General features: G+C 41.2%; 1 protein-coding gene across 2 annotated transcripts in view; it reads right to left on the reverse strand.

Moving 5' to 3' along the window:
• Window positions 1-1,821: 1,821 nt before the first annotated feature.
• Window positions 1,822-13,854, reverse strand: part of LOC144005375 (glutamate receptor ionotropic, NMDA 2C-like) — a 45,730-nt gene continuing 33,697 nt past the window's right edge. The window contains exons 12-16 of one of the 2 annotated variants that reach the window (XM_077503501.1): window positions 13,524-13,753; window positions 11,072-11,232; window positions 9,002-9,189; window positions 7,455-7,687; window positions 1,822-4,955 (exon numbers count right to left, since the gene is read on the reverse strand). In XM_077503501.1, coding sequence (XP_077359627.1) covers window positions 3,435-4,955; window positions 7,455-7,687; window positions 9,002-9,189; window positions 11,072-11,232; window positions 13,524-13,753 — 2,333 coding nt within the window. In that variant the 3' untranslated portion in view covers window positions 1,822-3,434. Of the gene's footprint in view, window positions 4,956-7,454; window positions 7,688-9,001; window positions 9,190-11,071; window positions 11,308-13,523; window positions 13,754-13,854 lie in introns of both variants that reach the window. The other variant, XM_077503499.1, reaches the window with a different exon arrangement.

Here is a 13,854-nt window from a genome sequence, read left to right on the forward strand (position 1 = left end):
ACACACACAAGAGTTTGTCTTTCGTGTATTCGCAGTGATCGAAACCCCGTAATCCAGACCGTAATTTGCAATGCCTAAACCTTAAACTCAAACCTAACCTAATTTAGCTTTATTTGTACCCGAATCTAAACCTAACCTTAGCCTCTAAATCTAACCTTAGCCTTAACTTCTAACTGCAAACCTTTACCTAAACCAAACCCCGCGTTTTATTAGCGGGATTAATCGTCAGATTATACTTTGAAGAATTCGTTTGCAAACTGCGGACCGTCACGACGAGACGGTCTGCCTTGGATGTCACATTCTGACTTTAATCTTCTTTGACGAACGAGGTTTCCAGACACCTTTGGAGGGATTTCCGCTCAAACGTCTCCCTCTTTTCCCTCAGTATTCTCTCATTAACACCCCTCGTCTGGCAACCACAGAAATAGATCTCCCGCTCACTTCCCCACCTGTTCTCGTTTATATCTCACTCCCCTCGCGTCGCTCCCTTCGCTGCCCCATCGCTCCGCGCCTCGCCGTTATCTCATCCCCTCAAAGTCACCTCAGCGTCTCCCCCCTCTTGCGCTTTTGATCTATCGGCGCTCTTTTTGCCCAACCATCCTCAGTCGCCCGTTGCCCCAAATTTTTTCCGCCTGGTGTCATCCCACCTTCTTATCTGCTCCCCTTCTGCTCTTTTCACCGCCGCTCTCCCACCCCACCGCAATTTTCGCCGGTGAGCCTTTTGTTTCAAGGTGACTCGGAGTAGCTGTTGACTGGACGTGAAAAGTAATTTATTCGCCGTCGGGAGGTTGGAGAGACCTGCAGCTCCTTCAGGTTGACACTTGTTGTTTGTGTGCATACAAACAATATTGGATACTTGGGAGTCGACGGGGCCGGCACGTTAACTTCCAGAGGATGTTTGTTGTTGTTGTTAGTTTGTTTTGGCCTTTTTTTTTGTTGGCACCTTTCCAAATATCTGCTAAGAGTTGGAATACTCTTTAACTCATTCACTGCCAATGACGACTATAGACGTCAAAAATCCAAGCAAACAGCCAGTGCAAATTTTCACAAGAAATTTGAATTTAGTTTTAGTTATTCATTGTTTCCATTCATAGTTATTAATCCCCATTGTTATTAATAACAACAATGACAACAATTTCATTGCTAAGTGCATAGTGATCGGTCTTGGTCTTACTGAGACCACAAACTGGGTCTCAACCTCCAGAAGTCAATTTAGTCGACTAAAATTGCTCCTTATTTTTGTCGACTAAAGGTTGGATTAAAACTCAAATACAATCAGGTGACTAAGTTATGACTAAGACTTTAATTATATTTAGTCAGAAGACTATAACTAAAACTACATTGAAATTTCTTTTTTTTAATTAAAATTTTAATTTTATTTAATTTTATTTTATTTTTTTCAAAATTAACACTGGCTGTTTGCTAGGATTTTTGACGTCTATAGTTGTCATTGGCAGTGAATGAGTTAATTGAGAACTAGAACATTGGTAGGTACTCGCAGCTCAGTGTTGAGTTGGCCAAGTAACAGAAAAAGCAGGAAAATGTCAGAGAAAAGAAGCAGGAAACAAGCTGAAGAAAATCTTTCCTCCTAATCCCTTTTCGTAAACGTTCATCCTAAACTCTTAACTTAAACCCAACGTTAATCAATTACCTAAAACTTAACCTCCCTGTTTTCTTCCCCTAACTGCTCACTTAAACTTTATTTTCAACCTTGACATGTGATTCAAGATGCAAGGGGCCATTTCCAAAAATAAACACGCATTTGTAGTCATCCAAAAAGGCTCTTTAATTAGTCTAAGTGATTAATTACAGGGTGAGAGCAACGGGTAGTACAGATAGTATAATAGCTTTCAATCACCTCATTTAAAAATTGATCATTAAGCAATTAGAAGTGGCGGGAGGAAAGCAGGCACGACGAGGGAATACAAAAGAGTGGAAAAGAGAGGGCGATGAAAATCCTAATCGGCAAACTGAGCGCGTTAGTACAATAGTAACAAATATGCTAGCTTGACACAGCGTGCCAGAAAAGTGATTAGAAAATTGTGAGTGACTATAAATTCCTATCGTAAGTAAGCTTACATGAATGGCACACAAATAACACAGTTTCTTTTCATCGATATAGCATTTTCTGAATAAATATTCTAAGTATCGTGAGGCCCTTGTGTGTTCTCTGTGCTGTATTGTGGCCCCGCAAAGGAGACCCAGTGAAGAGCCCATGGTTGAATGAGTAAGACACCTTGTGCTGGTCAGTGCTGTCCAGATACCATTCTTGCAGTTTGTGTTCATATGGACTGCGTTCACAAGCGTTCTTTGATTTGCGTCCAAAACATCTTTTTCTTTTTTTGACCATTTGGCGGCAGTAGAGCTACATCGTTTTACAGTAGTTAGCAAAATGTTGTTTCTTTTAGTTCAGTCAGTTTGTCTCCAAGTTCCTTCGGCTTAGTTTGTTTTCGCTCTCGTTTATTTTTTGGTCTCTGTCAACCCCTGAGGGAAATATCGGGCTCTTTACCTGCTACATACGTCAATAAGGTCACTCGCTAGCGGCTAACTGGCGACACGCTTGCAAGGCTATCCGCAACATGTAAAAAAAAAAAAAAAGGCTAAGCTACAACGGATCAGTGAAGAACAAACCAGGACTGACTGAGCTGTGCTAAGTCTGCTTGTTAGCAGGTTACTTCCTGGTTGATGGAGGATGACGTAGTTATGTAATGAAACATTCTTAGACTGGAGAATTTTAAGGATTAGGTTAACAGTTAGCATTAGGTTTAATTTTTTAAGCTTAGTGGAAATCAGATATGTCGTTTTAGCGTAGTCCTGCTAACAAACAAGCTAGCCTGCCAACAAATGTTATCAAAACGTTTAACAATAAGCTTAAACAAAGCTTCCAGATCCGTGTGATTCTTCTTCGACAATAATAAGCTACAGTAATACGTTGTTATAAAAATAGATAGCCGCTTTGAAGAAGTTACCTGATGTCTGTTTGCAGATGTCTCAAACTGATTATGTCATCCAAGCAAAGCGCCGCCCTGTCAAAATTTTCCCAACTCTTCACATGTGCATTCTTTCATGACGCGTTTGCTACAGTGGCAGCTTTGTGTTTTCGTTTTGTTTTTTGGTGAGAGTTTGGAAAGATGTGATCCTTTAATCCCCGCCGCTATCGCATCACAGCTGGCGACATGACACCGGAGTTTGAATCCCATCCGCAACAAAATATGTACACCACGAACATCACGGCATAACAATTCTGATTATACTTTGACCACCCGGCGACACCACGGACAATTCAGTGCACACAAAACGCACAAGCGAGAGGATCCGACCTTCGGTGAATATGTTCACATCCGTTTTTAACAAAAAAGGTCTCCCCAATAAGTAGATAAGCCAACCTTCTCCACAGTGGTCAGTTGTAAAATCTCCTTGGCGGTCTCTGTGGTTCACACCTCCGACTCCAAACTGGACACCCGTCTCCAGGGCCGGAGCACGCAGGGGCTGCCAGCTGCCTGGCCAACTCCTCCCTGACTCCCTTGCGTCTCCGATCCAGGCTGGGAGCTCTGATAGATCCCGTAAGCGCCGTACACGCTGTCCTGGTAGAGCAAGGCTCGCTGACCCCTGCATCGTCCCCCACCGCAGGCAAGCAGCTGGCATACGGGGCTGGCTGCTGGGTGACTGCCAGGGGCTTGGTTGTGGTTTTGCAGGTCGAGAGGCGAGTGGTAGAGTGGCAGCCCAGGATAGGAGTTTAGGTAGTTGGCGTATTGTCTGCTGAGCAGGCTGGTAGCTCTCCGTACCATCCCCCGCCCTAACCCGGCACCGTACCGCACCGCCTCGCCATATGTCGGGAGATGGGTGGACTGGGAATACCTCAGTCGTTGCCCTTTACGGCCAGCAGGCCTCCTGTGATCCTCCCTTATGTGGAGGTAGGCCTGGTTCCGTGGGAGGCACAGGTTGTTCCGAAGGTGGGCCGGGTTGTGAGCCTTTGCAGCCATGGTGGGCGTGAGGATGCATGGGAACAGGTCAGGAAGTGTGGAGGGTGACTGGCTGGAAAGAGATGACTGGGACTCGTCGAGCTGGTGGATCTGCTCGCTGCCCCATGTTGCTTTTAGGAAAGAGGGGCGGCGACGTCTACGTCTTCCTCTTAGCATGAGGTCCTCCGGAGGCCAGGATCTGTAGTTCTCCACTGGAGGACAGGTCCCCTCCACCGAATAGACGCTCTCCATGCTGGGGGCAGAGATGTGGTTGCCCTTGAGGTTGTTGGCTTTGAGCTCGCTGAGGCAGATTTTGTTCTTATCGTGATCCCTGTACTTCCTTCTCTCTGTGTCGCCATCCCCACACTGGAAGCTCTTGGACCTGCGCTTCCTCTGGTGGATGCCTCCCTCCGTGTGCTGGTTTTGGGCCAGGGGGGCGGGATGGGAGGTGTAGATGTCAGGCAGCTGTAGGTCGGTGTACGAGATGAACCTCGAGTGGGGGTGGGTGTCCACGTAGAGTCTTCCAGTGGTCTGGTAGTGGCGGGGGTGCTGATGGGGGAGCGTTTCGCTGACCGCCAGGTGCGGGCTGCTGAGACTGGAGACCGGAAGCGGGCGCTCATACAGACAGGAAGTAGAGTGGGTTGGGAGCGTGTAGCGCAGTGGTGTGGGCCTGCTGACACACCTCTGCGGGGAGATGGATTGCTGTGGGAAGGACGTGTGGTTCTCCATCACGTACGCAAAGCCTCCTGGTACCGTCTCGGCGGCGACATGGGGGACGTGGACGGGCAAACCACCACTGTGCCGGCTGAAGTGCTCAATTGTCTTGGTGGCGTTGTCCAGAGAGCTCTCCACATTGGCGGTGGAGACCAAGTCCTTAGCGGTGCGCAACATCTTCAGCATGTTGGCTTGGGCGTAGTTGGATGTCAAGTCGGGTTTGGCCAGACCGGAGGAACGTCCGTGATCCTCCACACCCTTGAAGCAACTGTAGATACCCTGAAGGAGAAAGATATCGAATGAAAGGTCAAAAAGGATATCCTTGATCTTATATCGTCCATCCATCCATTTTCTTGACCGCTTATTCCTCACAAGGTTCGCGGGTGGTGCTGGCGCCTATCTCAGCTGGCTCTGGGCAGTAGGTGGGGGACACCCTGGACTGGTTGCCAGCCAATCGCACGGCACACACAGAGACGAACAACCATCCACGCACACAAGCAGACCTAGGGACAATTCGGAGCACGCAATTAACCTGCCATGCATGTCTTTGGAATGTGGGAGGAGTCCAGAGTGCCCAGAGAAGACCCACGCAGGCACGGGGAGAACATGCAAACATGTCGGAGCCTGGACTCGAACCCGAGTCCTCTGAACTGGGAGGCGGACGTGCTAACCAGTCATTCACCGTGCTGCCCATCTTATATCGTATCCAACTAAAATAATTGCTGAAGTTGTACACTGACAAAATTATTAGAAGGTCACTGTGACTACAAGACATTGTTAATTTTATTGGTCAAATCTGTCTTTTCACAAGTTCAGAGTTCACAATTTGCAAGGATAATTTGGCAACAAAATTGCTATTGATTTTGAATGACATGATAAAAAAAGTGATTCTAACAGTTTTGCTTTCTTGAGTAAGGGTTCAAACAGTTTGCGTCACTGAGTGACATCCTAGTCAAAGTCAAACATCAGCTCACAGTTAACCTCGTCAAACATCAGCTAGCAAGAAAACCTAGCCAAACGTTAGCTAGCAAAAAAAACAACCCAGCCAAACATCAGCTAGCAAGAACACAACCTAGCCAAACATCAGCTAGCAAAAAAAACAACCCAGCCAAACATCTTGCTAGCAAGAAAACAACCTAGCTAAACATTAGCTAGCAAGAAAACAACCTAGCTAAACGTTAGCTAGCAAGAAAACAACCTCGCTAAACGTTAGCTAGCAAGAACACAACCTAGCCAAACGTTAGCTAGCAAGAAAATAACCTAGCCAAACGTTAGCTAGCAAGAAAATAACCTAGCCAAACATCAGCTAGCAAGAAAATAACCTAGCCAAACATCAGCTAGCAAGAAAAGAAGCTAGTCAGTAGAAAACAACAAACAAAACAACAAACAATTTCATGAATATCTCCTTTTATTAACAAGGAACGACTTAGCCTTCAATTCATGATGGATCCTCCAGGGACTCAAAGAAAAAAAAAACATTTCGGCGGAGAGTAAGAAGACGAATGGCCCACTAAACTCACCAGTCAGACGACGCCCGCAGAACAAACTGCGACAGTTACACTCAGAGATTCCCGTAAAAAAAGAAAGACGCTAAATTTAATTTGCCCCTCGGGGGACGGATTAACGATCTGATAGTCATTTAGCTGTTAATCTGATAAAAAGAACCCTGATCTGGGCTCAATGGTGTAATTACACAGCAGAGTGGCTGCAGTCCATTGACGTCTCAATGGTCGCATTCGGCAAAATAGCGCCGCCGCCGTCTAAGCGGCGAGTGATTTACGCTAATTGCAAACGAGCCTTAAAAGTTAAATGCTGAGCAAACATCGGAATGAGTGTTTCCTCTTGCTTTTATCTCCTCTACAGTAAATGCTTTTAATTCCGCCGCGCAAAACATCAATTTAAGCTTGATGCATCACGGCGTCAATGGCACTTTGTGTAAAACATTTCCAACGAACCGAAGTCCCTTCTTTCTTTTGCTGGGTTGTTTTGTCAGACAACAGGTTGAATTGCTGCCACCCAATCAGTCAACGAACAGAGCCAACATGAGTCAAGCCTTCAGGAACAACAAACAACTAACTGATGATGCACAGAATGTGACATTGACCTTCATTTTGATTTCTTTAAAACACGTTAATTAATACAGAAAAAAATGTATTCCAACTATAATTTTACCTTTGTCTCCAAAATTAAGGCCTTAATTCAATTCTAAATTGTAGAATTATTTGATTGAATGATTTTTTTTTTTATATATGCAGAACCTTGAAAAATCTTACATTTGCTTTTTACAAAAAATAATTGTATTTCTTTTATTTTATTGTTGTTTTATTTTCATTTTTAAGTTTTAATTGAAAGTATTTTATTAAAAAAAAACGCATAATGTTGCCATCATTTTTAATCAATTTTGCAATTATTCCATCCAATATTAAGGCTAAACATATGCTGTACGTAATACTGATTCCAAGATGTTTGCAGATGCTTAAAAAGTATTTTAATGATTATTTTTTTAAATTGCAATTAAAATTGTAATAATTATAATTCAAATGAAATATTACAAGGTGTCTTTGGATCCTTAAAAATTAAAAGTATTACTTAATTTTGATTTAAACTATAATGGTGATGGTGATAATGATAATAACAACAACAACAATAATAATTGCGTTTGTAAGGTTTTTTTGGTTTTTTTTTTAATCCTCGCCAACTTCCGAGGGGCAACATTTCCCCCCCCCCCCCTCCTAGCGCTTCTCGAACCCGACGCGGTTTTCCCGGTTCGGGCCTCACCCGACTGATGGCCAGCAGGAAGTCGAGCTTGTGCGACTTGTGCAGCGAGTGTCGCAGCTTCCAGTAGAGCAGGTGCTCCCATGCGAACACCAGCAGGCTGAGGCCCATGGCCACCAGCAGCATGTAGAAGACGCCCGCCATGTTGTCGATGTCCAGCTTGCTGCTCATCACCTCGTTCTTCTCGTTTTGACAGATGCCTGAGAGCCACACCGTCTCCAGGCGCTGCGTGTCACCTGGAAGGGAGCGCGGGCACAATATCTTAAAAAAAAAAAAAAATGGCATCCGCGTGGCCCATTTTATCACAAGCTTGTCCATAAGCTTTATAAAAGAGTCATGGGAAGCACAAAAGAATGTTTATGGATATGTGTTGCCACTTAATGCGCTTCATGGAGGTTGGAATATTAACTCCATACGAACAGCCTTCATGGTTTGGTGATGTCAGAGGTCTCCAAACTACGGCCCGGGGGCCACTTGTGGCCCGCCGTCCATTTTTCAGTGGCCCCCGACATATGCTAAAAATTTGACTCAGTTCAAATAAGATAAACAAAACAAAAATGTTTGGAGATGGTCAAAGTCAGAAGAGAGGGTATCGAAAAAACAGGTGCCATTAAAGGTTATTTTAACTAAAACTAATGAAAAAACTAAAATTAAAAAAACAATATTGTTACAAAAATGCTTTTTAAAAAGCGAAAACTAACTGAAACTACATTTTTTGTTTACAAAACTAACTAAAACTAACTATAATTAAAGCAAACACGTCTTTCGTTTTAGTCTTTGCTAATTAATTTAATACTGTACACGAGCCTTTGAGGATGATTTGAAATGTGATTTTTATTAGATGAATTTTGATATAAACCGGAATAATGACGTTTGAAAGTATGACAGACAGAAGTGACGTCATCTAGCAGCAGCCAATAGAAAAGCACCAAAAGATGACGTCGCTTCCATGGTGTTTTTTAAATATTGCATACAAGTAATACACATTTAAAAAAAAACTAAAACTAATACTGAAACTAACAAACTAAACTAAAACTAAGCATTTTTTAAAGAACTAAACTAATAAAAACTAACAGAACCACCCTGAAAACTAATAAAAACTAACTAAAATGAAAAATAGCAAAACTATAATCACTCTACTACCATATTACAAATAAATTGGTTTATATACTGTAGTATTTTTCTAAATATGCAAAAGCACAAATAAATTATTTGTACATTTTTTAGGACAAAACACAATTTCTCTTCATAACATGATGTGGCCCTTGCGTCCTTCGGATTTTCTGCATGTGGCCCTCAAATGAAAACGTTTGGCCACCCCTGATGTCGATAATCGCAGACTCTCGCCATTCCCAAGGATTTCCTTCTTCACAGAAATGTCAAATGTCGTTACGCGGAAAACTCTTTTTTTTTTTTTTTTTTTTTAACATTATTTCTCGTATCCAAGCTGTGTCACGTGAGGCAAAACCCCCGCCGCCATTTTCCCGCAGAACGCACGCAAAAGCAAAGCAGGACGGCGTTTTGCGTAAGCTTCCCGATCGGTCACCCACCGTCGCCGAGGAACTGCAGCAGCGCCAGGTCGATGAGCCTCTTCCAGCGCGAGTCTTTCTGCAGGGCGATGCCGTAGCCGGTGGTGGCGAACACTTTGCCGCTGCCGATGGTCACCAGCTTGCAGCCTTCGTCCTTGCCCGCCATGTAGTTGAGCACGGCCGCGTCGTAGATGAACGCGTCCAGTTTTCTGCAAACGTGACACCATCGCCATGTTGAAGGATTCGTTTCTGGCAAAAATTATGTCCAACTATTTAGTAGCATTTCACATAACGTGGAAACTGAATTGTGATCAACTCATTAACTAAACAAACTAACTAATGAACCACCCAAACAAACAACTAATTGACTGATTGTTGGTCCCTATGTATGAATAAATTATTGAATAACAAAAAAAAAAAAGATGAACTAATTGGCAAAGTAATTAACACATTAACTAACTACTTTAACTAACTAAATAAACATATTCAAAAACAGAAAACTAAACTGAAGGACGCAGCCAAATTGCTGTGCACCAAACGCTTTGAAATTATTACAAAAGATTTTTGGAATCATCTGCCATTTACTAACACATTAACTAACTAGTTAACTAACTAAATAGCAAACATACTTTTAAAAACAACAACAACAAAAACTCACTAACTGAAGGATGCAGCCAAACTGCCGTGCACCAAATGCTTTGAAATTATTACAAAAGATTTTTGGAATCATCTGCCATTTACTAATTTAACACATTAACTAACTAGTTTACAAAATAACATACTAAAACAAACTCACTAGCTGAAGGATACGGTCAAATTGTTGTACCTCAAATGCTTTGAAATGATTAGAAAATATTTTTTTTTCAATCTATCTGCCATTTACTAACACATTAACTAACTAGTTAACTAACTAATTAGCAAACATACTTAAAAAAAAAAACTCACTAACTGAAGGATGCAGCCAAATTGATGTGCACCAAATGCTTTGAAATTATTACAAAATATGTTTTGAATCATCTGCCATTTACTGTACTAATTTAACGCATTAACTAACTAGTTATCTAATTAGCAAACATACTTTTAAAAAAAACTCACTAACTGAAGGATACAGCCAAATTGCTGTCTCCCAAATGCTTTGAAATAATTAAAAAAATATTTTTTCAATCCATCTGCCATTTACTAACTAACACATTAACTAACTAGTTAACTAACAAAATAACAAATATTAAAAAAAAACAAAACAAAACTCACTAACTGAAGGATGCAGCCAAATTGATGTGCACCAAATGCTTTGAAATTATTACAAAATATGTTTTGAATCATCTGCCATTTACTGTACTAATTTAACGCATTAACTAACTAGTTATCTAATTAGCAAACATACCTAAAAAAAAAAAAACTCCCTAACTGAAGGATACAGCCAAACTGCTGTCTCCCAAATGCTTTAAAATTATTAGAAAATATTTTTTCAATCCATCTGCCATTTACTAACTAACACATTAACTAACAAAAAAACAAATATTGAAAACAAAAACCTCACTAACTGAAGAATACAGACAAATTGCTGTATACCTTAAATGTTTTGAAATATTTTTCAGTCTGTGCCATTTACTAACACTAACTAACTAGTTGACTAACTAAATAACAAACACACCAAAAACTCACTAACTTAAGGCTACAACAAAATTACTGTACCCCAAATGCTGTGAGATGATTAGAAAATCGTTTTTTCAACCTCTCTGCAATTTTTTCAAAATGCGGTACAAAATCCTACAAAATTCTCCCGAGAACATTGACCATGACATCAATCTGTCTTTTTACTCTCCCAAATATAGGCCATTAACCCCCCCCCCCCCCCCGCCCCCCCCCACTCCACTCCCACCAAAAAAAAAAAAAAAAAGACAGCACTTTGAAATACAGATGAAGCAATCAAAGTGATTTTCTTAATCTAAAAATATATCCGCCACATTCCTGAAATATGCGCTCCAAAAAAAAAAAAAAAAAGTGCCATCAAACAAAGTGGCAAGAGGGCGAGTTAAAAATACGTCTTTTGACAACAGCACACACCAAAAAAAAAGAGCGGAGCGTTACCCCGTTTTGAGGCTGCCGAGCGCCTCCTCCACCCCCTTCTGGTTGTACTTCATCATGTGCGTGTGCATGTCGGGGTAGTTGCTGCGGATGTTGCGCTCGGTGCTGCCGTTCGGGACCGTCCCGAAGCGGAAGGGGGGGTAGTGCTCGTGCGGCTTCTGGAACTGCGGGGACACCAAGGAGACGTGATGACGGGGTGAGAGGAAGAAAAAGGAGGAGTGGAGGGGAAAGGAGAGCGACTGACGAGAGGGACAGTGGGGGGGAAAAAAAAACAAAAAACAGAATAAGGAATGCGTGAGTAGTAAAGAAGACATGTAAATGAGGAAGGGGGTGAAGCGAGGACTCGGAGGAAGAATGGAGGTGAAGACGAGGGGAGGGGGGGGGGGGGGGACGGATGAGGCACTTCTCACTTAAATCCAATTTTAGACGCATATTTTCTTCGCCATCAAATCAGCCGCAAGATTCGTGTCGCTTTGTTGGACGAATGAACTCAAAAACAAACAAACCAACTAACTAATGACTAACCCATGTGCACACAAACAAAACTAAACTGTAACTAAACTAACGGACAAATAAAATGTTTAAGCAAGTAATGTACACGAACGGACCAATGAACACTTCAACTTAATAATGAACTAACAGCTAATTAACTTAACTAATAAGCGAACAAGCTAAAAACAAACAAACCAACTCACCAAATAACGAACTTGCAAACTGGATGACAAAATAACTGGCTAACTAATGCAACAACTAACAAAAAGAGCAAATGAAAAGACTGGCTAAGTAAGTAATTGAGGAACTAACCAACTAGCAAACAAACACAAAAACTTAAAGAAAAAACAAAAAACAATTGACTGAACTGAAAATGTGCTAAATTTCTAATTTACAGAAAAATGAAGAAAAAAACACACCTATTTAACGAACAAAGAAATGAGCGTGTTATTCATAAACTAGCTAACAGACCAACTAACCATGCCACTGAAAAAAAATCATTTAAATTTACTTAATTTGAATGTGTACAACTAACTTGCTAGCTAACTAACTAACACATTACCAAATTAAGTTAATGAACTAATGAGTGTTACGAGCAAACCAACAAATAATCTAACTAACTGACTGACTAACTAACTAACTAACTAACTAACAAATTCAGTTAATAAAATAATGAGTGTTAAGAGCAAACCAACAAATAATCTAACTAACTAACTAACGTAGGAACTATACATTTTTAATTTTTTTTTGTTTCAACAAATGTAGTTAATTAACTAATGACTGATACAAGTGAACCAACAGATAACCGTTTGACCTAACTAACTAACTAACTAACTAACTAACTAACTAACGTAGCAACTATACATTTTTACCATTTGTATCAACACTTGTAGTTAATTAACTAATGACTGATACGAGTGAACCAACAGATTATCGCTTGAACTAACTAACTAACTAACTAACTAACTAACTAACGTAGCAACTATACATTTTTACCATTTGTATCAACACTTGTAGTTAATTAACTAATGACTGATACGAGTGAACCAACAAATAATCGCTTGAACTAACTAACTAACTAACTAACGTAGCAACTATACATTTTTACCATTTGTATCAACAAATGTAGTTAATTAACTAATGACTGATACGAGTGAACCAACAGATACCCGTTTGACCTAACTAACTAACTAACGTAGCAACTATACATTTTTACCTTTTGTATCAACAAATGTAGTTAATTAACTAATGACTGATACGAGTGAACCAACAGATAACCGTTTGACCTAACTAACTAACTAACTAACTAACGTAGCAACTATACATTTTTACCATTTGTATCAACACTTGTAGTTAATTAACTAATGACTGATACGAGTGAACCAACAGATAACCGTTTGACCTAACTAACTAACTAACTAACGTAGCAACTATACATTTTTACCTTTTGTATCAACACTTGTAGTTAATTAACTAATGACTGATACTAGTGAACCAACAGATAACCGTTTGACCTAACTAACTAACTAACTAACGTAGCAACTATACATTTTTACCTTTTGTATCAACAAATGTAGTTAATTAACTAATGACTGATACGAGTGAACCAATAAATAATCGCTTGAACTAACTAACTAACTAAGTAACTAACGTAGCAACTATACATTTTTACCATTTGTATCAACACTTGTAGTTAATTAACTAATGACTGATACGAGTGAACCAACAGATAACCGTATAAAAGCTTGGTAGTACGAATCAAAAGAGGCGCTTATGAGACACAAAGGTTTTTCCTTATTGACCACAGGTGACATTTTGCACTGTGCGTTTTTCTTGAAGCAAGACAAGCACACAGGGTTGGAATATTGACGGACAAACACGGCACACAAAAAGTCCACACTTTGATCACAGTGACTTATTGATCCTCTGGAGGCGGCCGCCGGGCTCCCCGCTGAGCTCTCACCTTCTTGTCGGAGAGCCCCGACACGGTGTCGATGTACTGCTCCTGGATCATGAAGGCGGCCAGGTTGGCGGTGTACGAGGCCAGGAAGATGACGGCGAAGAAGGCCCAGATCAGCACCATGATCTTGCTGGTGGTGCCCTTGGGGTTCTCGATGGGCACCGAGTTGTTGAACACGATGCCCCACAGCAGCCACACCGACTTGCCGATGGTGAAGGTGGGGCCGCCCGGAGCTGCGCAACAAGATGGAGGAAAAGGCTCATGGGAGTCAAGAAATCTATCGGAACTCATTTGCTCCCAATGACGTATTTATACGTTTTTTTGGTTTGGTTTT

This window comes from Festucalex cinctus, chromosome 17 (assembly GCF_051991245.1).
Source record: "Festucalex cinctus isolate MCC-2025b chromosome 17, RoL_Fcin_1.0, whole genome shotgun sequence".
Taxonomy (NCBI): domain Eukaryota; kingdom Metazoa; phylum Chordata; class Actinopteri; order Syngnathiformes; family Syngnathidae; genus Festucalex; species Festucalex cinctus.